Genomic DNA, 25384 nt, shown 5'->3' on the forward strand with positions numbered 1-25384 from the left:
ATTTTGGTTTTGTATAGTTGTGTATTTCTGAGCATGTGTGTCTGACCCACAGAAATAGCAAAGAATTGGAGAAATGTACATTATGGCAGTATATTAATCCCGGAACGTTTTCTTGAATGTAGCCACACTAACTCATCCCAATTATTTAAATAGATCTACTCCAAACATGACTAAGTCAGGGTTTAACTCAGCTGTCTTATCTTAACACTAAAACAGGACACTGTTACATTTCAGATTATACTTTTACAGATCTTTAAAATTGATGTGGTTTTTCTGGAAGTATTCTCTGCTATTTAAGAAGATACAATAGCACTGGGCCTTTTCAGATCAGGCATTTATTTAAAAAAGCTTCTTTATTTTGTTTATTATTATTATTATTATTATTATTATTATTATTATTATTATTATTAATTAGATTTGTATGCCGCCCCTCTCCAAAGACTAATAATTTGAATATTGTATAGGCATTTATAATTATTGCATTAGCTACTTGCAGCAAAAAAACAAACAGCCAGTTTAAGCACAGTCTGATCCCTCCAGCAATTTGCCTCCCTGCAGCTTCACTTTCACTTTCAATCAATCAGCGGAGTGTCGGGAGGCAGATAATCAGTGGCCTGTGCTAAGCAGGCTCTGCTGCTGTTTGCTGTGAGGAGATAAATTGCTGGCAGGCAAAAGCCAAAGGGAGGGGTGGCTGGGTGGGGCTACATTTACTGTATAAGATGCACCCAAGTTTTCACCCTCTTTGGGGAGTAAAAAGGTGCGTCTTATACTCTGAAAAATACAATGGTTGTGAGAATAGACTAGGCTTTTGCATGATTTGTGGAGATTGTGAAGACCACCTGAGAAGGGAATGCACCTTTGTATTCCTTCAGAGCAGGGCCCCCCAAACTTGGCAACTTTAAGACTTGTGGACTTCAACTCCCAGAATTCTCCAGCCAGCTATGCTATGCTATGCTATGCTGACTGGAGAATTCTGGGAGTTGAAGTCCACAAGTCTTAAAGTTGCCAAGTTTGGGGATCCCTGCTTTAAGGAAACAAGTTTGGTCACAAAAAGGCTTTAAGAATTCAAGAGTGCAATGAGCGACTTCATTTTTTACCAGGCAGAACATGGCCAAAACAATATTCAGATCTGGCTTCGCTTGTGCTGTGACCACTTGGCTTTAGGAAAATTATATATTGGAGTCGATGGTCTGTATTTCCTAAATGCCCAGGTCTACCACAATTGGACTGTTTTTGGGGGTGGGAGGGTTTTCTCTTCTCTGAAAACATTTCACTTCTCATCCAAGAAGCTTTTTCAGTTCTAACTACCTCCCATTCCCCACCAGTTTGTTAGAACTGAAAACCATCTTTGATGAGAAACACACTATTTTTAAAAAAATCAAGGAAGCCCAGTAGCCTTTTGGGAAAAAGCACAATTTTCTGGATGATCTCCAGAGACACTCAGCTTTTTTTCAGTCAGGAGATGTGCTGAGCCCTCTCAGAAAGAATTCTGTTAAAGGAGAACCCTGCAAGTCCTAAAAACAGCTATCACTTCCTAGCTATTGCTGGAATCTTTGCTGCACAAATGACCTTCAGGTCATTTTCTCTGAATGTTTGCCCTAAACACCTGTCTAGGGACACCTAAACAGTAAACAGAGCTGTTCAGTCCAAGACGTTAACAGGTGCAGTTTTCTACCTATTCAAGGTGTTTCAGACTTTGCAGGTGAGAGGGTCTGCAATCCCAAATGGAGGGCGCTCGCCAGCCATTAGGATCTTATTCTAGCAGGACCAATGCTGAGAAACTTGCCAGGTGTGTGTGTGTGCCCTACTGATCAACACCCCAAAAATCCATAGCTGACAGGGATCACTACAGAAGTGTGGGCACTACCCACCCTGGAGAAACATGGACAAGACCTCCACACAACTGATTTATTCATTTAATTTGAGTTCTATGCGCCCAATCCCAAAGGACTCAGGGCGGCTTACAACAATATAAAATTACCATATAGAATTACAAAAAAGGAGTCAAGAAAGAAACCCTAATTTAAAAATCTTGTAATAAAACAACTCAACAACACGCATACATACCATCCATACAGAGTCATTCATACAGGTGGTCAAGCTAGCTGTTGATTTAGGGGCCCCGGGCCTGCTGGCATAGCCAGGTCTTTGTCACCTTACGAAAAGGCAGCAGGGTGGGAGCAGTATGGACATTGGGAGGGGGGGGGGGGAAGGAGTTGGTTCCATAGAGCTGGGGCGGCCACAGAGAGGGCCTTCCCCCAAGGTCCTGCCAATCTACATTGCTTGGCTTACGGGATCAGGAGGAGGCTGACTCTGCGTGCTCTTATTGGTCTTTGGAATTTTCCTACCAAATAAAAACCTAAAAATTGAATCCCGATAAAAGTGCCACTGCACTAAATAGCACTCCAATCAGAACTACAGGTGGGTCCTCGACTTACGACTACAATTGAGCCCAAAATTTCTGTGGTTAAGTGAGACATTTGTTGAGCGAGCTTTTTACAACCTTTGTTGCCACGGTTGTTGAGTTAATCATTAGAATTGTTCCGTTAGTCACACGGTCATTAAATGAGCCCGGCATCCCACTGACTTTGTTCCCCAGAAAGTCACAAAAGGGGATCCCCTGGCCCTGGGGATCGGGCATCTGTTGCAAGTATGAGCCAGTTGCCAACTGTTTGAATGTTGATCATGTGACTACGGGGGACACTGTAATGATGTGAAAAATGGTTGTAAGTCACTTTTTTCAGTGCCATTGTAATTTTGGATGCTCACTAAGTGAACTGTTGTAAGTCGAGGACTACCTGTAGTAGCTATCTGGCCAGCACAGCTTACTGAAGTTATGTAGCTTCTGCTCTGGTAATCTCACACTACTAACCAGAGTAAAGAAAACTTTTGCCACACCAATCCTTGAGTACAGCTCATCTATCTGGAACCCACACTGCATTTCTGACATAAACACTCTAGAAAACGTCCAGAGATACTTTATTAGAAGAGCCCTCCACTCACAACCGAATACCCTACGCAAGTAGACTTACAATCTAGATTTAGAAAGCTTAGAACTACATCGTCTTAAACACAACCTAAGCATACCCCACAAAATCACCTGCTACAACGTTCTTCCTGTCAACGACTACTTCAGCTTCAACCACAACAACACACAACAGATACAAACTTAAAGTAGACCGCTCTAAACTTGGCTGCAGGAAATACAACTTTAGTAACCGAGTAGTTGATGCCTGGAACTCACTACCAGACTCTGTAGTATCTTCACCTAACCCCCAAAACTTTACCCTCAGACTATCCACTGTTGACCTCTCCTGATTCCTAAGAGGTCAGTAAGGGGCGTGCATGTGCACCAGGATGCCCTCCGTCTCCTGTCTTAATGTTTCTGTTTTACTAGTATCGTGTATATAAATATTATATATTTGTATACCACCAATACGTACTGGACAAAACAAATAAATAAAATAAAACCCTTCATGATCACAGGGCAAGCAGCTGGCCACTCTTCAGGAGCGGCTAGAAGAGTAAGGACTCTAGGAGTTTCATGGGCTGTGGGCTTACCCTCTCCTTGTAGTAGAAGGAACTGATGGAGACCTGCTCCTTTTCACTACGTGTGGGACTCCCACCGTACAACCGCAGGTTGCCAGGGCTCTCTGTACGGATCTTCATGGGCGTGATGAGGCCGCTGTGGTAGGCCGACAGCGCTGACAAGGATCTGATTAGAAGGGAAGAAGTTCCGGTCATTCTTCTGCCAGACGCACCTTCTTTGCAGGAAAAAAAGAAGTTTTGAAGCATCCCGAATGCACAGAATGCTGCAAACATTCAGTCACGAATGTCCACCGGGAGTACGGCTTCCCTTCACAGAGTATTTCAGCCTTCCCCACACTGAGGTCCTCCTCCACAGTCGCTTCCATGGTATACATCTGCAGAGGCTCTCAGCCACCCAGGTGAGGGCTGCCCCAAAGGTGCTCGGAGGTTCATCTGTCCCCCCAGGGTCACCCGAGGAGGAGTGCTCCTGGTTTTCCAGAGGGGGAAAAATGCAGACTACAGGAGCCATTGACACCACTCTGGTGACCCTGAGGACCCAGATAATCCCCCAGGTGCTTCAACGACCCGGTAAAGGGATGCAAAGGGCCAGCTTTGTCTGCAAGGAATATAAATCCTTCCCTTCACCACCATTCAGTCAGATAGTGAAGAAGCTTCTTGATGAGAAGCAAAATATCTTCAGAAGAAAAAACCAGAAAGTCCAGTTGCTTCCTGAAAAAGCACTTTTGGGACTTCCATAGTATAAGTTGAACTGGAGTATAAGATCTCCAAGGTCCCTTCCAACTCTGTTATTCTATTCTATTCTAATTCTATTCTATCCTAGTCTACTATTCTATTCTATCCTAGTCTATTCTACCATTCTATCCTATCCTATTCTATTCCATTCCATTCTATATTATTTGTTCTGTTGTGTTCAGTTCTGTTCTACTCTACTCTATTCCTATTTCTTCTATTTGTATTCCTATTACAGTGATCCCCCGATTATCGCGAGGGTTCCGTTCCAAGACCCCTCGCGATAATCGATTTTTCGGGATGTAGTGGTGCGGAAGTAAAAACACCATCTGCGCATGCGCACCCCTTTTTCCATGGCCGCGCATGCGCAGATGGTGTTTTTACTTCCGCACCTGGGAAGACCCAGCAGCTGAGGAGCCGCCTGCCTGCCCGCTTGTCCGCCGCTTTTCAGCTTGTCCGCCGCTTGTCCGCCCGCCGCTTTCCCGCCCGCCGCTTGTCCGCCGCTTTTCTGCTTGTCCGCCGCTTGTCCGCCCGCCGTTTGTCCGCCCGCCGTTTTTCCGCCGTTTTTCCGCTTGTCCGGCCACCGCTTTTCTTGTCCGGCCGCCGCTTGTCCGCCGCTTGTCCAGCCGCCGCTTGTCCGCCACTCTGGGAGTTGAAGACCCAGGGAAGGTTCCTTCGGCCGCCCACCAGCTGATCTGCTCGGCAGCGCAGTAGCAGCGAGGAGCCGAAGATGGGGTTTCCCCGTTGCCCACGCAAAGGGGAAACCCCATCTTCGGCTCCTCGCTGCTACTGCACTGCCGAGCAGATCAGCTGGTGGGCGGCCGAAGGAACCTTCCCTGGGTGCCGCCCGCCGCTCGAGAGCAAGAGGGGGAGAGATAGAGAAAGAGAGAGAAGGAAAGAAAGAGATGAGAGAGGGAGGAAGAGAGTGTGAGAGAGGAAGAAGCAAGATAGAGAAAGAGAGAGAGAAAGAAAGATGAGAAAGGAAGGGAGTGACATCATCGGGTGGAAAAATCGCGATATAGCGTTTCGCAAAGATCGAGATCGCGAAACTCGGGGGATCACTGTATTCCTATTATTAAGCTAACAGCTGTCATGCCCCAAAGATATTGTGCTGTTCTCCTTTGTGGCTATTCTCATGGTGAAGACTTGTGCTTTACAGGTAGTCCTTCACTTACAACCGTAACAGAGCCCAGAATTATGGTCCTAAATTATGCTACTTGCTAAGTGGGTTAGTATGTGGGCGCAATTGATTTCACACCCTTTATAATGGGCACCACACTAATTGCTGGCCCATCACAGTCTAGTGAAAACAGGACGCTGCAAATGGGCCTAAATTTGTGGGCTGCTTGCCAAGTGGCCAAAATGCAATCATAGGAAGGGACTGGCCATCAAAAATTTGAATCTGAGTCATGAGGAGCCTTTGGGAGATCTGTTGAGACTTCTAATAGTTGTTAAGCGACCAGTTGTAAGTCGAGGACTGTCCCCATTTCACTGTTTGTATAGTCTTTGGTGCAGGAAAGGGAAGAAAAATTCCTTAGGGCCGTGATGGTGAACCAATGGGATGGGATGGGGTAGAATAATAAGAATGGAATGGAATGGAAATGGGAGGGAAGGGAAGAATATTGGGATGTAGAATCAACTTGAATCAACAGATTTGGAAGGGACCTTAGAGATCTTCTAGTCCAATCCCCTGCCTCGGCAGGAAACCCAATCCCATTTCAGACAAATGGATATCCAATCTCTTCTTAAAAACTTCCAGTACTGGAGTATTTACAACTTCAGAAGACTAGTTGTTATTAACGGGATGAAGTTTAACTTAGCTATTTTATCTTGTTCTATGCAAAGGTTTATGACTACACACAGAAGGGTCTGGATTTCATAAATTGCCAGAGAAAATTTTGATCAAGAGTTAGGGTTGCAAATCTCGTTGCCTTCCACACACACACCCCCCCCAATGAACCAATTTAATTAAAATGCATAAGCATTTGTGAACCACAGTTCAAAAATGTTCATGCATTTTAATTAAATTAGTTGGCTGAAAAAGATGCAACCAGACTCCTTTCCACTGAAGTCAGTTCTGTCTTCTTACGGCCGGGAAGGTCTGGGAAGGACGCTGTCTGACAGTACTTGATGCTTACCGCGGTGTTGGTTCAGTAGGTGAGACCGTACGGTGCATCGTCATTGGTCTGGTGAAGTATACCAAGTACCCTGAAATAATCAAGAGACACCTACACTGGAGGAGCTTGCCTCAAATGGAAAGAGAGACCCAACATGTTCGGAATTTATGATTCAGTAAACAGTAAACTACCTTTACTGTTGATGGACAAATCTGGTTCCTTTAAAATAATAAAGGAACCAGATTTGTTCATCAACAGTAAAGGTAGTTTTTTATTTACAACAGTAATTGTGCCTGGCATTTAGGGTCGTAAGTCAGGACCACTGGGGAGCAGGCTGGACCTAAAGTTTATGATGTTTCTTTGTGGAGGTTGTTATGCCAACGCAACAAACCCAATGTTTGCTGTGTGCTGGTTTTTGCCAGAATTTGAAGCAAATGTCCGTTTCCAGCAAAACCATCGTAAATCACAGTCATTTGTCTGGAGGACACTACAAATTAGGGACAGTGGCCGAATGCACAGAATATGATCATGTGACCATGGGGGAGGAGCATTGTTGGAACTTGAAACCGGGTCCTAAATCCTTTTGGAAGAGGGATCTATTGTAGCGTCAAACGATTGCTACATTTGGTCATAAGTCAAAGACTGCCTTTAGAAGAAGGCATAAACCAGTGATGGCAAACCTATTTTTCCTCAGGTGCCGAAAGAGTGTGCGTGCACACTATTACGCATTTGCAAATGCCCATGCCCATAATTCAATGTCTGGGGAGAGCAAAAACAGCTTCCCCCTCCCCCTGGAAGCCAGAAACAGCCTCTTTCCCAACTTCTGATGGGCCCAGTAGGGTCGTGTTTAGCCCTCCCCAGGCTCAAAAGGCTTCTCTGGAGCTGGGGGGAGGGTAAAAATGCCCTCCCCCATCCCCCTGGAGGCTCTCTGGAAGCCAAAAGCACCCTCCCAGAACCTCTGTGCGAGCCAACAACTAGCTGGCCGGCACACACATGCATGTTGGAGCTGAGCTAGGTCAATGGCTCATGTGCCAGCAGATATAGTTCCACGTGGCCACCTGTGGCAACCGTACCATAGCTTTGCCATCACTGGCATAAATCCCGGTTGTATTACCCTAAACATAAGGAGCTGTATGAGCTGTGAATCCCAGGGTTGTTACCAGATTGGAGGGAAGAATATTCCAGAAAATGGTGCTGGCCAACCATTGGGGGTGCAGTAGTAAGAATGCAGTACTGCAGGCTAATTTTGCCAAGTGACAGCAGTTCAATTCTCAATGGCTCCAGGTTGACTCAGCCTTCCATTCTTCTGAGGTGGGTGAAATGAGGACCCAGACTATTGGGAGCAATAAGTTGACTTTGTAAATCATTTATAGAGGGCTGTAAAACACTGTGAAGCGCTATATAAGTCTAGGTGCTCTTGTTGTTTCTCCCGATTACCAAAGAAACTACAAGATGCAGTAATCAGAATTCAGGCTAACTCAGGAATGCTTCGTTTTGTGGAAGAAGACAAATGTCTACATTCCTGAACTTGTAGCATTTAGAGAGGGTGTCAAAGTCGTCTCGTCACAGCAGCGTCACATGATGCTAATGGGTCCCCCCCCCCCCTTTTGTTAAACTGGGCTGGACACTTCTGCATTAGAGCAATTGCAACAGCAACAGGCAACTCCCTCTTTCTGACGGAAAAGGCGAGACAGGACTTCTCCACTCACCTGCCCCACAGAACCTGGCTCCAGAGGTCCGAGGAAATGGAATGTTGGAATCCTGATAGGAGCCGTAGGCATTGGAGACCCTTGGAAAGGTTGGCAAAGGCGGTGTTACGGAATTCGGGAGTGTGTAGAGGTCACTGGAGGAGCTGTCTTCCTGGTTCTGAAAAGATATGGAATTAAGACACTCGGGTACACACACACACACACTTAACAGCTACCCTTATAAGGTGCCCTCATAACCTCGAGGTTCAACTATTGCAATGCTCTCTACATGGGGCTACCTTTGAAGAACGTTAGAAGACTCCACGTGATGCAAAATGCAGCCGCGCGAGCAGTCATGGGCCTTCATGTCCCTCCAGCACTCCCTGAGCTGCATTGGCTGCGGGCTGGTCTCCGAATGTAAAGTGTTGGTTATGACCTATAAAGCCCTACATGGCATTGAACCAGATTACCTATGGGACCGTCTTCTGCCTCATGTATCCCAGCAGCTGGTCAGGTCCCACAGAGTTCGCTTTCTCCAGGTCCCGTCAGTTGGACAATGTCTCCTGGCGGGGCCTAGGGGAAGAGCCTTCTCTGTGGCGGCCCTGACCTTTTGGAACCAGCTCCCCCCAGAGATTCGGACTGCCCCCCCCCCTTCCGTAAGGCTTTAAAGACCCATCTCTGCCGACAGGCTTGGGGCCACTAAGTTTAACATCTAGCCCCAGTCAATGAATGGATTTATATGTATGACTGGGTGTACGTGAGCGTCTGGTTTTAAGAAATTGGGGTTTTAGGATGTTTTTAGATTTAGATTTCATATTTTTCTTGTTGTGAGCCACCCTGAGTCTGAGGAGAAGGGCGGCACAGAAGTCGAATGAATGAATAAACCCCTTCTCACAAAGGCATCCCTGGACATCAAGCCAGGAATGGGTAGCATGTGGGCTATTTATGGCTCCCTCACGCCGTCTCTGCACCTCCGCAATCCAGAACACAATGTTTGCGAGTCAGTTTGATCTAGTGGCTAGGGGATCAGCCTAGAAACCAGGAGACGGTGAGTTCTAGTCCCACCTTAGGCATGAAAACCAGCTGACTGACTTTGGGCCACTCAGTCTTTCTCAGCCCCACCCACTTCACAGTGTTTTTGTTCAGGGGTGTTAATAGAAGGAGGAAGGCTTGTTGGGTATGTTTGCCACCTTAAGTTATTTGTAAAAAATAGTAAAACCAGAGTAAAAATAAACAAGTATGATGTCATGTGGTGTGATGGAGCAGAACTTCCCACCCTCTCCAATAACCATTTAAAATTTAAGACCAGAATGTTGAGCCTTTGTGAGGCCCAACACATTTACTTTGGGTACTAGAAAATGTTTCCAACTCCTGCCAAAGATTAATAAGTCCACCACGAGTTTAAGCATTTTTGTTACGCAATCCTTCAGGGGCTTAAAAAAAGGGAAATGCAACTCCGTGAGGAAGGAAACTGCTTGACTTCTGTTGCACTTGAGAAGCAGAATAATTGCAACCTTCCTTCTACCAGAAAAGAGTCTTTTAACTCTGATCAGGAGAAACAATTTTGTTTTGTGTTCTCCCACTCTGTGGGCCGGAAAGAAGAAACAGCAAGGTGGGCAAGCAGCTCACGTTGCAAGCACGTATGCACCAGAACTTTGAAATTCAGTGATAAGTACCTTTTGGAGGGAGGGGAATTCTGAGAGTTGAGGTCCACAGGTGTTAAGGTCTTAAAGAGTGGATGCCCCTACTTCAAAAGGTCACTAAGCAGCCAGTCATAAATTGAGGATTTCCCCTACCTGGAAAGCCCATCCAGAACCTTCACTGCCCTTTCAAGAACCACAAGGTCCTTAAGGCTTTCCACTTTTCAGGGCCAAAATTAAATTTCTCCAGCAGGGATGGCAATCGGATTGACATGGGCAGACCACACTTGGGGACACATATTTCCTACCACAACAGACTCCAGGCAGGAGACCAGCTGGCGTAGACACGGCTCCAGGCAGCACTGATTGCGTTTCACTTTCTGCATGGAAGTGTCCTTCAAGATCTGAAAGAGATCCCAGGTGTGGGTTGAGTTGCCTTCCGAGACTGCACACCGCAACGCCAAGCTGTGGAACTGCCACGGGTAGGAGATTAATTTCCCCAAAGGGCCACATGAGGAGGCCTGCCCCCATTGGTCAAGGGATTCCCTCAGGCGAGCTCAGGAGAGGGCCTTCTCTGCTGTGGCTCCTGCCCTTTGGCGACATCTGGGCCCCTGGGAAGGACAGGACAGGGCAGGGCAGAATAAAAGAAAAAACAGGGAGGGCGAATCTTCTTTTTGCTTGGGTGCCAAAAGGGTACATGTGTGTGCGATTGCACGCACTTGCACGCCCACACCCATAATGTGATGCCCTCCCTTGTGCATGCATGCAAACCCTCACACACACTCACACATGCATTCCCCCCCTCCATGCGCGCAGGTCTCACTGAAGCCTCCAGACTCTGGTGGAGGGAGAAAAACAGGCCCAGCAGGCCAAGCAGAATTTCAGAAAGAAACTTTCAGTAGGCCCTTTGGGCTGTTTCTCACCTTCCCCAGGCTTCACCTTTGCCGCCAGGCATGGGGGGATTAATCTCTCCCTCTCCTTTTTTCGCTGACTTTTATTATGTCTATGTTCAGTCGGACTGAGAGTGTATGATTGTGTAGCAGACATGGTTTTTATAACAATGTATTTTTAAATTAGTTTTAAATATTTTTTAACATTAGATTTGTATTTATATTGTATTGCTGTTATGTTGTGAGCCGCCCCGCGTCTTTGGAGAGGGGCGGCATACAAATGTAATAAATTATTATTATTATTATTATTCAGCAAAGCCTCCTGAAGCCTGGGGCAGGAGAAAACACCTTCCCCTCACCCTCCGGAAGACTGGAAATCGGCTGGCCAGTGCACACATGTGCTGCAGCTGACATAGGGCAAGCCTCACGTCCCCTCAGCTATGGCTCTGTGTGCTATCTATGGCACGCGTGTCATAGGTTCGCCACCATAGGGATAGAATATAGCAGTGATGGCGAACCTATGGCACAGGTGCCACAGGTGGCACGTGGAGCCATATCAGCTGGTACACAAACCGTTGCCCTAGCTCAGCTCCAATGTGCATGTGTGTGCAGGCCAGCTGATTTTTGGCTTGTACAGAGGCTCTGGGAGGCTGTTTTTGGCTTCCAGAGAGCCTCCTGGGGGATTGAGGGAGGACGTTTTTACCCTGCCCCACCTCCAGGGAAGTCTTTGGAGCCTGGGGAGGGTGAAACACGAGCCTACTGGGCCCACTAGAAGTTGGGAAACAGGCCGTTTCCAGCCTCCAGAGGGCCTTTGGGGGAAGGGAAGCAGTTTTCGCCCTCCTCAGGCATTGAATTATGGCAGTGGGCACTTGCGCATGCACAATAGCACACACCGATGCTCTTTTGGCACCCAAGGGAAAAAAGGTTCGCCATCACTGGAATATATGCTAGGCTAGGATTAGGACAGGACAGTACAGAAATCTGGAAGGAACATTGGAGGTCCCTGCTCAAGCAGAGAGTTTGGCTCCCATCCTTCTGTCCTTCCACAGAAGCCTGAAAAGGTGGTTCTGATGGATGGCCTGGGGCTCTAGTGGGGAGAGTCACAATGGAGATGGTTGTTGAATAAAGAGGCAATTTCACCTTCCTCCCCCCTCCAGCGTGTTCCCTCCCTCCCTCCCCATCTTTTAACTATATTTTATTTTGAACGGGATTTTTATTTTTATCTTTTTAAATATATTTGTTAGGACGTTAATGTTTTCATGATGGAAGTTGTCCAGAGTTGTTCACTAAAAGGTGGGCATATAAATTGAATAGACAGACAGACAGACAGAGACGTCAGAGAGGCAGGCAGGGAGGAAACTGGTACTATTGTGGAGTTGTTCAGAATTGTTCACAACAAGATGGACAGCATATAAATTCAATCAATAAATCAATCAATTGGCAGACAGATGAGAAACTGGAACCTAAGTGTGAAGATTTGTATGCGTACACACACATATGTAAATTGGAAAAAAAAATAGTCATCTTCAAAATGAAAGCAATCCACATGGGCTGGACAGTGACACCCAAAGAGCCCGATGTGGCCTGAGGGCCATAAAATGCCCAGGGAGACAAACCAGAGGCTTGTTAAGAACAGTGATAGCAATAGCCCTTAGTCCTATACACCACCTCATAGTGTTTTACAGCTCTCTGTAAGTGGTTTACAGAGTCAGCCCATTGCCCCCAACAATTTGGGTTCTTGTTTTACCAAACTCAGAGGGACAGAAGGCTGAATCAATCTGGAACCAATCAAGATTGAATTCCTGGCAGTGGGCAGAGTCAGCCTGCAATACTGAATTTTAACCACTGCACACCAAGGATGGATGAACAACAGCAATAGCATTTAGACTTATATACCACTTCGTAGTGCTTTTACAGTCCTCTCTAAGCAGTTTACAGAATCAGCCTCTTGCCCCCAACAATCTGGGTCCACATTTGACCCACCTCGGAAGGATGGAAAGCTGAGTCAATCTTGAGCCAGTGAGAATCGAACTACTGAACTGTTGGCTGCTGGCAGTCAACAGAATTAGCTGCAGTACTGCAGTCTAACCACTGCTCTTATAATAAAATCCTTATCCCGGGCATATGCCTCCTACCCCCTGCATCTCTTGCTAGCCATCTTCTCTCCGGAAAGCTGTTCGGGTGTTGACCTACCTTCAACAACTTGGCCTTCATGGTGGAAGGGATTGTGGTCTGGTTGACAAACTGGAAGGAGGGGGCAGCGTTGTTAGGATACTGTGCAGGGAACATCACCAACATCTTCACCCTGTGGTTGCTGCAGTGCACCGAGACCGTGCAGTTCCGATTGACCGCGTCCATCTGCCAGAGCCAAGTGGGAAAGAAAGGTTAGGAGAGACTCACATGGGGCCCACACAGCCTTCTGTTGGCATTTCCCTACAAGGCTCGGTGGCTGGAGAGTGTTGGGAGTGCTCCTTGTCCACCTCAGCTCATGTCTGATTCTGAAGAGGATGAGCCGGGCTCCTCTGGGTCTCAAGTTGGGAAATGGGCCATTTCTGGCCTCCGGAGGGCCCTCTGGACAGGGCCTGGACGAGCTGAAGTGCAACCCAAATTGTTTGAGTTGATCTGAGTTTTGGCCAAGGGAATATCCAGAGAAGTCTTGGCGGGCACTTATGGCAAGTCTGGTGCCTGCTGCCATGTGCCCACTCAAAGAGCCACCCTGCGCTTTGCTCTGCTGGTATCTACCACAAAATCCCCTTCAGAAGACATACACATCTCAAGGACTAAAAACTGTCCTCCAGATCCATGCACAGTGGAAGCACATATGCCTCAATAAAGGAGAATATTTATTGTGGAGCCCTTGATGTTCTTGCAGTTTGGGGGTTGGTTTGCAGACTTTTCCTTACCCAACCTGGTAACACCTTCAGTGCTGGAAGAGAATGAGCTTTGCCCTCTGTTTATCTTAGAGAGTTAATATTAAACCAATAATCAAGTAGTAGTAGTAGTAGTAGTAGTAGTAGTAGTAGTAGTAGTAGTAATAATAATAATAATTATTATTTATTAGATTTGTATGCCGCCCCTCTCCGAAGACTTGTAAATGATACCCCAATAAGTAAACGATACCCCAATGAAGGAAGGACCAACTCAGACAATGTAACAGCAAACAAGAGCCTAATCAAAGAACCACCAAAGAAGACTCCTGCAGACACTGACACAGGACAAGCCAGTTGCATATAAACAGAAAGTAAGGCTCTCTCTCTCTTCAAGTGCTGATTTTGTTGCCTAGCTGAATGAATGAAATGTCCTCAAGAAAAAACACCAAGCTTAAGCAGCACCAGGGACAGAACACAGCCCTCAGTCTATCAATAAGCCCCCAATGTTGCCAATCAGAACATGTTTTGCACATCCCTAGGATGGAGGGTGGCTGGAGGACAGTCACAATGAAAGAGAAACAAGAAAGATAAGGACTCCAGGAATTAATAGGCAATTCCAAAATCTTGTGTTCTGCTCAGTAACCAGAGAAAAGTTTGTTTTCTCACCTCCATATTTACGTTGCGGATTTGCACATTGATTAGAGAGAACTCCTGTTGTAAGGTTTGAGGCAGCCCCAGCTGGTCTAGCTTCTTTCCTACCAGGAAGCTTTTCTGGGAATCTTCTTTAAAAACTGTGTGAGAGAGAGGAGAATCTTTGGACAGGGCAGGAGAGCTTGGAGCACGGAGGAGGTATAAGCAGTAGGGAGAAAGGGAAATGGATCGCTTAGGGCAGTGTTTCCCAACTTTGGCAACTTGAAGATATTTGGACTTCAACTCCCAGAATACCCCAGCCAGTGAATGCTGGCTGGGGAATTCTGGGAGTTGAAGTCCAGATATCATCAAGTTGCCAAGGTTGGGAAACACTGGCTTAGGGAGCAGGCCCAGGCTCTGCAAAATACGGCCAGCGAAAAAGAAAACAATTCAGGTGGACGGGACTGGCTCCTTCCTAAACTCTGAAGGAAACTATGCATCGTCATATTAAGCTTACAGGTAGTAGCACCAAGCTGACTTTGCTAAGCGAGGATGGACGAAGTTAGAAGCTTGCTTCCTGTCCTTCAGGGTTCTGCTTATAAGTACTATGTGCTTAGAGATCAAAGCCTTGTGAGACCCTATCCCAGTGGCCGGTTAGGTCCCACAGAGTTGGCTTCTCCTGGCTCCGTCGGTCAATGTCGCTTGGCGGGGCCTGGGGGAAGTCTTCTCTGTGGTGGCCCCAACCCTCTGGAACTAACTCCCTCCGGAGATACCTACCGCATGAAAGCCAACTGGTTGACTTTGGGCTAATCACCAGGAGACTGAGAGTTCCAGTCCCGCCTTAGGCATGCAAGCAAAGTGGATGACTTTGGACCAGTCACTCTCTCAGCTCAACCCACCCAAGGTTGTTGCTCTTGTGAGGAAAACAGGGGGGAGGAAAATTATTTATTTATTGGATTTGTATGCCGCTCTTCTCCGAGGACTTCAGGTGGCTCACAACATGTCAAAAACATACAGTGGTACCTCGGTTCTCGACCACAATCCGTGCCAGAAGTGTGGTCAAGAACCGATTTGGTCCAGAACCGAATTAATTTATCCCATAGGAAATAATGGAAATGGATTTAACTGGTTCCCAGCCCATTGACTTGCTGGGAACCAATTAAATCTACAGTATTTCCTCTATTTTCTATGGGATAAAGATCTGAGGGGACGGGGTGAGAGGGAATGGGAGTCAGAATCCCGACACGCCCCTCCTGGCTGCCCTCTTAACAGCCTCCCAGTCTCTTCCTTGAAACTGCTCCAAGCTGCAGGAAGGGTAGGGCTGGCTGCAATACCGGCAGCTTCAGGGGGCTCCTTTCCTCAGCGGTTCAGTTCATTACCTCCAAGCAGCTGCACCAATTTTTTCTTTCTCGGTGGCGGCGGTGGCGGCGGCTCTGGCGGCTTCCCTTTGAGGAGCAGCAGCAGCGTTGGGAACGTCACACGGTTCAGTTCGTTACCTCCAGGCAGCTGCACCAACTTTTTCTTACCCGGTGGCAGCAGCTCCGGCGGCTTCCCTTCAGAAAAATTGGTGCAGCTGCCTGGAAGTAACGAACTGAACCGCTGAGGAAAGGAGCCCCCCGAAGCTGCCGGTATTGCAGCCAGCCCTACCCTTCCTGCAACTTGGAGCAGTTACAAGGTAGAGACTGGGAGGCTGTTAAGAGGGCGGCCAGGAGGGGCGTGTTGGGATTCCGATTCCCATTCCCTCTCACCTCGTCCTCTCAGATCTTACATTTCGGATAGTAAACAAAATTTTCTGTTCAGTATCCGAATTTTTGTTTGGATACTGAAGCAAATTTTTGCAGATAATTTTGTTTGGTATCCGAAATGTACGAAAACCAAGGCGTTCGAGAACTGAGGTACCACTGTATATCCATATCCATATATCCATCCTAAGATTAAATACAGGAAATAGTATAAGGGCAGACTAGATGGACCATGAGGTCTTTTTGAGGTCTTTTTCTGCCATCAGTCTTCTATGTTTCTATGTTTCTAACAATATACAATATACATATCTAAAAATCCAATTAATATGACTAAAAAAAACTTTTAAAAACTCTAATAAGATTTAAAATCATTCATTATCATTCACACAGCAAAACATACTATGTTTGTCAGCCAGGGGGCTATTAGGTATGTCTGTAGTCTTGAAGGTGTTTTTCTTTTAATAAACAAGACTAGATTACAAAATCCAATACATAAATGAATACATTTCAGTCTTGGGCAGTGATGGTGTGATCAAAGTTCCATCTTTTTATATAAAAAAACATATGGGGAGTCCAAAGATTTTCCTCCAGCAACCTACAATGACTTGATCATTCACACACACCCGGCCCTCCCCCCCCCCCAAAAAAAAAAGGATTACTAGGACTCACTTTCCTCCTCTCCGTGGGTGAAATTCTGCTGAGGCTCGGTCTCCGGGACGGGCAAGGCCTTGTCTGCCTCGGGCAGGAGGGAAATCCCATCCATCAGCTCCTCCACCCCCTCCAAGAGATCACTCGAGCACAGCTGGAACAAGAGGCAGTGAGAGTAGTGCAATGCAGCCAAGCCAAGCCGAAGCTAAACGGTGCTTCTCAATTATTTTCTTTTCCGGACTCTCAGGAAGAAGTAAATATCCTCCTCACCCAAACACACACACCCCGCCCTCTCTGCCAGGACGATTGTTTGCAATATTCAGCATTGGAGGAACATTGTCCATGGGGTCACAATGGGTCAGACACGACTTCACAACTAACAGCAACAACAACGACATCATAGGAAACCCCAAGAAGCCTGACGTACAGTGGGAGAGAGCAGCCCAGGCAGTTGCATGGACGAACGCTTACATTTTCAAGCCGGGGACCGGAAAGAATTCCGAATGCTCAGGACTTACCCGCTGTAGTTGACAATCCACTCGCCACATCCGAAGGGTCTGATCTCGAGACCAGGTGACCAGCTGATAGTCCTTTGATCCTTAAAGGAAGAGAAGAAATACCTGTCATGTGCCACTTAGGTCTGCTTTTGAATTCAAAGGCAGGAGAAAAAGTCAGAATCTATGGGAAATGAACCAGGAAAGAGTCAGCAATCTATTTATGTGTGTATTGTTGCACAGATCTCCCACCTTTTAGCCTTGGAGCAAAGAAAAGCTTTTATTCATTCATTCATTCATTCATTCATTCGATTTCTATGCTGCCCTTCTCCTGAGACTCAGGGAGGCTTACGTACAACATGTTAGAAACCTACCAATAAAATCTACATTAAAATACAGTGGAACCCCGACATAAGAGCTGCTCTACTTACGAGCAACTCGAGATAAGAGCTGGGAGGGGAGATATATTTTTGTTCTACTTACAAGCCCAAATTCGAGATACAAGCGCCAAGGAGCTGTCTCCTGAAGCCGAACGCTAACTTCCGCGTTCGGCTTCAGGAGACAGCTGTGAAGCGGCGCGCGTGTTTTAAAAGGTTGCAGCCGGCCTGGGGGGCTCGGGGGGTGCTTGCAGCCAGCCTGGGGGGCTTGCCAGCACCCCCCCCGAGCCCCCCAGGCCGGCTGCAACCTTTTAAAACACGCGCGCGGCTTCGCAGCTGTCTCCTGAAGCTGAACGCGGAAGTTAGCTCTTTTTCTTTCTCTCTTTTACCTTCCCTTCCTCTATTTCTTCTTTTCTTTCTCCTTCCCATCTTCTTCCCTCCCTCCCTCCCTTCACTCATTCCTCTCTTACTCTCCCCTTTCATAAGTTTCCTTGCTTCCTTCCTCTGTTCCTGCCCCTTCCCTCTTTCCTTCCTTCCTTCCCACCCTCCGTCCATTCATTTATCCCATTCCTCTCTTGATCGCTTAAAGCCGGTCCCTGGTGCAAAAAGGATTGGGGACCTCTGTCCTACAGGATTGGGTGGCAGAGAAGTTGAACATATGTAAATTTAAAAGTTTAAGAAAGTTTACAAGTTAAGTGAAAGAAACTTCATTATTCATTTATATGTACATGTACATTTCTTCATTAAAAACTTGTCTTTCTGCATAATTTAGACTAACTTTGTGAGTTTTTTGAGGGCTGGAACCAATTAAAATTATTTACATTAATTCCTATGGGGAAAAGTCGTTCGAGATAAGAGCTGCTCGACTTAAGAGCCCAGGTCAGGAACGAATTAAACTCGTATCTTGAGGTACCACTGTACTATCCCAAAAACCAATGCTAAAAACCAATCCATCACATCCATACAAACATTTACTTGTTGGCTGGGATAGATATTAGAGATTCATTGACCCCAAGCCTGTCTGCAAAAGTGGGTCTTCAGAGCCTTATGGAAGGCGGGAAGAATGGGGGTAGTGCAGATCTCTGGAGGGAGTTGATTCCAAAGGGCCGGGGCCCCCACAGAGAAGGCTCTTCTCCTAGGCCTTGCCAGGCGGCATTGTCTGGCTGACAGGACCTAGAGAAGGCTGATTCTGTGGGACCTGACCGGTCGCTGGGATACATGAGTCAGAAGACGGTCCTGTATATACCGTTTCACAGTGCTTTACAGTCCCTGGAATCAGCCTATTGCCCCCATCAATTTGGGTCCTCATTTTACCCACCTCAGAAGGAAGGCTGAGCCAGTCAGGATTGAACTCCTGGCAATCAGCAGAATTAGCCTGCAATGGTGCATTCTAACCGCTGTGCCACCATGGCGCTAAAGGATATCCTTATGTTTTCTTGGGTTAAGTGGAAACAAATCTGGGTTGCCTAAATTCCACTGTAACCATTCTAACTAGGAAAGGATGTATTTTATTTTCATTTGTACTTTTGCCACATGGAAGGGTTTCCCAGTAGAAAATCTCCCAAAGGTGTTTTTTTCAAACGGCAACTGGGCTTTCTTGTTTTTCTTTGAAGATGTTTCACTTCTCATCCAAAAAGCTTCTTCAGCTCTGACTGGATGGTGGGGAAGGATTTATATGTGCTTTCTTCAGAAAACACAGCTCCATCGCATAGTCTTTCCAGCAGTTCCAAGGAGAAGGCTCCACACCCATTGGCACCACTCAGGTGACCCTGAGAACACAGATAAACCTCCAAGTGCTTCAACGAACCTCTAAGGATGCAAAGGACCAGCTGTCTACAAGGAGCATCAATCCTTCCCTTCCCCACCATCCAGTCAGAGCTGAAGAACCTTCTTGGATGAGAAGTGAAATGTCTTCAGAGAAAAAACAAGAAAGCCCAGTTGCCTCTTGGAAAAACAACTTTGGGAGAACCATGGCCTGGATGACAGAGAAACCCCATAGACACAAACTTGAGAAATGGTCCACAAGAGAAAAGATTTACATATTCATTTTCAATCATTTATGATGCATTTTGTCATGATAGCATCAGTCTGGGGCGTCTTACTTCTTTGTTAAATTGGCTGTTAAATTAGCAACATGGCTGCTAAGTGAATCCCGGCTTCCCCACTGACTTTGCTGGTTAGAAGGTCATACCAATGGGGAATTGCATGACCCCGGGACACATTAGCCATCAGAAATATGAGTCAGTTGCCATGCCTCTGAATTCTGATCAGGTGACCATAGGGGATGCTGCAACGGTCGTGTGAAAAACAGACACTTTTTTCAGTGGCGTTGTTAACTTCCAACAGTCCCTAAATGAGCTGTTGTAAGTCAAAGATTAACTGTGAGCGATGGAGAATTGAGCTAAAAGCTTCATTCAATGCATGTTTAATCAGAATGCTCCAACGCACCTTAAAGGAGACACCCAGGTGCCTGTGCTAGACTTGTTTGTAGCAGTGGCAGATGGTGCGGCTAACGGTATATTGGCTCGGATATTATTTACTTTATTCATCTACTCGATTTTTATGCCGCTCTTCTCCTTAGACTCAGGCCGACTTACAACATGTTAAGAATAGCACTTTTTTTAACAGAGCCGGCATATTGCCCCCACAATCTGGGTCCTCATTTGACCCACCTGGGAAGGAGGGAAGGCTGAGTCAACCTTGAACCTTACCAGTATGGGCTGGTAAGAAGAAACCAATTGCTTTATTGGCAGTGGAAAGAAAAAAGCTGACTTTTGGTGGAGCATTTGTGGTGCAGTCCACCTCAGGTGAGGAGAATCCTAATGCAGATGGTTAATAGGTGGCTTAATAGTTTTAGATTGTTGCAATATGAGGTGATTTCATTTATTCGATTTATACAACGTTAAAAAGTTAGTAGACTTAGTACAATAGTTAAAAAATTAGGAGAAATACAGATTTACCTCCCCCCTCTTAACATATACACCAATCATACAACCAAAATGAATAGTCGTAAATTCCCAAAATGCCTGCTATATTGCAGGCATCTCCTCCCCCGCCCTCAAACCTAGCCTTTCTGTACACCTGCTAAGTTATCTCTTTCATATTCTCTACTCTTTTACTTACTCATTTTTACTTTTCTTGTAAATATTGCAAGATACAACTAAATACAGTAATACCTTGTCTTACGAACCTAATTGGTTCCCGGGGGAGGTTCGTAAGGTGAAACGTTCGGCATTGTTTGGCCGACGGGACTCGGAGATTTTGTTATCACCAGAGAATTTAGTACTGTCCACTGATGGGAATTTGAATCAAGCTCAATTCTTAGGAGGAGAGAGAAAGAAATTGTGTAGAGCACGACTGTGTGGGAGCAGTTGATTTGGAAGGTTAGAGCTATAGAGGGTGGCATAAATTTCCAAAGGGAAATGCACAGTGACACAAAAGTGATTGCTCTACATTTCAATTCCTATCCAGACTGCTTCAGATGCAACAAGGGGCCTGTAAAAAGAGCCGCCAACAAAGCTGAGGGGCATTGGCCTCAGTGACTCTCTTGCTGCCCAACTGGTTGCTGTTGTGGGGAAAATAGGAGGAGGGAGGTGGGTGAGATAGGTGTGCTGCCTTGAGTTATAATGTCACGGCTGCCATCCTGTCAGCTTTGCATTGCATCTTGCCAGCCTGACATTAGCAATGGGTGTGGGGGAGGGAAGAGATTGGAATGTGGGAGAACAAGGGGGGGGGGGGGTTGGAAGCACAAGATCAGCCAAAAAAAAAGGCAGAGATGGAGAAGGCAGGAACTGAGAGTCCATTCCCTAAACCAGTGTTTCCCAACCTTGACAACTTGAAGATCTCTGGACTTCAACTCCCAGAATTCCCCAGCCAGCATTTGCTGGGGAATTCTGGGAGTTGAAGTCCAGATATCTTCAAGTTGCCAAGGTTGGGAAGCACTGCCCTAAACAACATAAGAACTTTTAATTGGATACTGACTGATAACGGGGTGGCCAGACAAGAAAGGGGAAGTTAGTTGCATCCTTTGTGCTCCAAATTGGTAGATTCAGCTTTGCTATTGATCTTTTCCCGTGTAAGGTTGATTGACTCCTGCTGACGTTTTGACGAGGTCCCACGTCATCTTCAGGCTGATGCTTTTGTCTTTGTGCTTGGGTGAACAAGCGTGGTCTGAGCTGCCGTCCCTCAATAAAGACTGCTGAGTGGGTGTGGAGTGCTGGCTCAGTTGGTTGGCTGTATTGAAACATCCTGATTAGTTGGTGGGGTAAGACCTTGACTAATTGGTGTAGTTGATGTATGCAGATTAGGGGTGACATCCTGAGTAGTAGTGGCAATTGATGCCTGAAGACTAGTCAGCTGTTTGGTAATGTATGTCTGTGGTGTAATATCCCAGGTTTTGGTTTGGCTCGGAGTTTGTGGTTTGGTTATGTGTTTATGGTGTATGTCAGTTTGCTTTGTGCGTGTGTCGGAGGGGGGTGCAGCAGTTGGAGGGGTCGCCGTGGTTTGGCTTCTGGGTGGTGGTTATATTTTGTCTGTGGGGTGGGTATGGGTCTGGTGAGGGGGACTGGTGGTGGCTTCCTGTGTTGTTCTGGATCTGGTGTCAGTTTTCGTGGCTGGGCTCCGTTTGTTTATTAGGACTAGTTTCCAGATGTCTGGTAGGCGGGAGGTATTGTCACGTTTATTCATGATTGGGGTGTTTCTCTATTTCAATGGCTTCCATAATTATTCTTTTGTTGGAGAGTTCAATTTTGGAGATAGATCTATTTCGGCCTTATTTTGGCCTCATCAGCTAGCCATACCCTCCTATATCCGAGTCTGCGGAGAGGGGCGGCATACAAATCTAAATAATAAATAATAAAATAAATAAATAAATAAATATATATACTGCTCAAAAAAATAAAGGGAACACTCAAATAATGCATCCTAGATCTGAATGAATGAAATATTCTCATTGAATACTTTGTTCTGTGCAAAGTTGAATGTGCTGACAACATGTGAAATTGATTGTCAATCGGTGTTACTTCCTAGGTGGCCAGTTTGATTTCACAAAAGTTTAATTTACTTGGAATTATATTGTGTTGTTTAAGTGTTCCCTTTATTTTTTTGAGCAGTGTATACACCCACACATGTATAGGAGGGTGGCCACTCAGTGACATACCTTCCTTCTGTTTCCTCCACTGGAATTCCAGCACAACGTCGTCATGTCCCACGAAGGTGTGAACTGGTGTGTTGAGATCGCACACATCCCAAAGGAGGAGGCTGTTCTCCCTTCGAAGCTGAGGCACCATCACTGTCACCAGCCCATTGCTAAAAGGCTAAAAGGGGGAGAGAAGGGAGGTTAGTGGCTCACCTCTGTTTTGCTTTTCAAAGTCTAGGGTCGTACAGGACTGCTGGGCAGAATAGTGTGTAGGCGGATGTATCCCTGTCCCAAGAAAACGTTGCAGGATCCCATCTGAGGTTTTGTCTTCTGAGCTTTCGTATTCAGGCTGGAGCCAATCCTCAGAGAACTACTGAGTGTGCTTTGTGCTGTACAACGCACAGAACACGCAGAGAGGTTTCCTGAGGATGGGCTCCAGCACGAGTCTGAAAACTTGGAAGGCAAAACCTCCAGTCCCAGTGACTGACAGACTGGATTCTGCAGGAGAGTGTGTGTTTATAAGCCTCACTGCAAGGGGACAGTAATTAATCAATCTCTTTCTCTGTAGCTGGGAGTCTCCTTGAAGCATCCTATCAGTTGCACCCATGAGCTGGCAATTCTACCTTTCGTTAGCAGGTAGAGGTTGAAGATTATGAAGCTTAAGGCAAAAATGTGTGTGGAATAATGGTGAGCATAACAGTAAAATAGTATGTGGAGGCGCCATCAGCGGGCATTTCATACCCCCATGGTGGATCTGTCGTAGAGCTTTCTTGCCCAGAGAAACACGAAGAAGAGACACGATCCAGAAGACAACACAGTTATATTTAAGGCTTCCCCCACCCAGCATTGCCAGCTTATCCCAGCCAAGGAATAGTGGAAACAGCCATAGCGCCAATCAAATTTTTGCGCTTGTCTAGCTTAGTACTGCCTGTGGAAGCCTTCAACGTAGTATCTCCTGGAGATGGACTGCAGTTTCCTTCTCCAGGGCAACTGAGGATGACAGGTGTGGTGGTTGGCTCTGGGCCAGCTTCTGCAACAAGGAATTTGTACATTGCTTCAGGAAAATTGTTGGGTTCACAGAGATGTGTGTTATTTCCAGAAGATTCTGATAGTGAAGATTCATTGCCAAGGACAGACAGTGGGGGAGGGGAATCAGACGGAGAGATGGGTGCAGCCAGCCCATCAGTTAATGCTCCCATTATTGAGATTTCAGACTCAGAGGAGGATCCGCTGGTAGATACCCATACGCGCAGGCTCATGGCAAGAAGGTATCGTTGAAGATAAGGGAGAACACCTGTTGCTGAGGCAATTAGGTTAATGTGTTTGGTGATAAATGACGGGCGTTGGGGAGTGTGCGTGTGGGCGTTTATCCATTTGGAGAAAGACCAATTGCTACTCTTTGGATTATTCCAGGACTTCTACTGTCTTTTTGGACACTTCACAGTTAACTACCTCTTCTGGAGTCATAGAAGGGGGTGGCTGTGAGGATTCACAGCAGCCTTAATTGCTCTTTTGTTTTTGCTTTTGGCCGCATTCCAGGACTGTTATCTGGGTGAGAGAACTTTGGCTCTTCTTAAAATGTGTGCTTTCAAACTGTTTTGGATAAACTATTTCCATTTTTCTTCTGTCCTGGTGTGTGTGTGTGTTTGAATTTGCATTCCTAACTCACTGGGGGGCTATTAGCGAAGAGCCCGGCATAACAACAGGAATTGCAGATAAACACGGGAGCTGGAGTTACGTCAACTGGCAACAGGTTTCAGGCCAAACTGAGTGTTTCCCAACCTTGCCAGAGAATGAACCTCCAGAGTTGGGTAAGGGAAGGACTGTGGAAATGTGGGTGTTTCTCCCCCAAAGAGTGGACAATGGGGACCATCTTGGGTCCTCACGTCACTTTTCGCAGGTCCCAGAACATGCCCCAGATCACACCACCAAAATTTAGTGGAAGCCACCAAAAGGCAACTGTAAATAATTTTGGGGGATTTTTTTTTTAAATAAAAAGTCTACAAATAAAGGAAGTGGGCTATGCCACCAGCAGCCTCAAAACACTTATTTTGTTTTCCGCTCCATCAAACACCTCAAAAGTAAAACAGATGGGGCCCAAACCTCCCCCCTCCCCTTCCAGTGAGGTCACCATGTAACTGCCACCTCCCCCACAGCAAAAGTGGCTCCTGGTAAAAAACATGTAGCCATAGCACTTAAGATTTATATACTGCTTCATAGAGCTTTTAGAGCCCTCTCTAAGCAGTTTACAAAATCAGCCTCTGGCCCCCAACAATCTGGGTCCTCATTTGACCCACCTCGGAAGGATGGAAGGCTAAGTCAACCTTGAGCCTGGTGAGATTTGAACTGCCAAACTGCTGGCACCTGGCAGGCAGCAGAAGGAGCCTGCAGTGCTGCATTCTAACCACTGTGCCACTGTGGCTCATGTAGTTGCCCTCCTGCCCATCAGCCCCTCCAACGCCCCACAGGGGAGCCAGAGCCACGGCAGGCTTTTGACTCACCTGGGATCCACGGAAACCCTCCTTACCGTATATCTGGCTTTCCAGACCGGAACTTGACAGGCCAAAATGTTGAGGTATTTTCGGGGTTGTCGGTAGTCCCAAAACTTCAACCAAAAAGAGAAAAGGCCACTCAGGTGAAAGATACTTAACCAGAGCATAACCAGATGGTGACATATGCTCGGCCCCATGGGTCTGAGTGCTCGCGGAGTCCAGTGCAATTCTGTGACTGCACCTAGGCCATAGGCTCCCCTGCATGTCTGGGCGCGATTTTTCTCCCTGCCAGGTGCAGTAGCAGAATTGCACTGGACTCCGCTAGCACTCAGAGCCACAGGGGTGAGCATACGTCACCATCCCACCTTAGCAGCCCACCTC

General features: G+C 46.5%; 1 protein-coding gene across 1 annotated transcript in view; it reads right to left on the reverse strand.

Moving 5' to 3' along the window:
• WDR59 (WD repeat domain 59) overlaps window positions 1–25384 on the reverse strand; it is a 112638-nt gene that overhangs the window by 48440 nt on the left and 38814 nt on the right. Inside the window, exons 9-18 of the mRNA XM_070760678.1 lie at window positions 25039–25116; window positions 22533–22689; window positions 17022–17101; window positions 16525–16657; window positions 14150–14274; window positions 12807–12971; window positions 10032–10127; window positions 8105–8261; window positions 6417–6486; window positions 3562–3715 (exon numbers count right to left, since the gene is read on the reverse strand). Of these exons, the coding sequence (XP_070616779.1) occupies window positions 3562–3715; window positions 6417–6486; window positions 8105–8261; window positions 10032–10127; window positions 12807–12971; window positions 14150–14274; window positions 16525–16657; window positions 17022–17101; window positions 22533–22689; window positions 25039–25116 (1215 nt within the window). The remainder of the gene's footprint in view (window positions 1–3561; window positions 3716–6416; window positions 6487–8104; window positions 8262–10031; window positions 10128–12806; window positions 12972–14149; window positions 14275–16524; window positions 16658–17021; window positions 17102–22532; window positions 22690–25038; window positions 25117–25384) is intronic.

Source organism: Erythrolamprus reginae, chromosome 9, assembly GCF_031021105.1.
Source record: "Erythrolamprus reginae isolate rEryReg1 chromosome 9, rEryReg1.hap1, whole genome shotgun sequence".
Taxonomy (NCBI): Eukaryota; Metazoa; Chordata; class Lepidosauria; order Squamata; family Dipsadidae; genus Erythrolamprus; species Erythrolamprus reginae.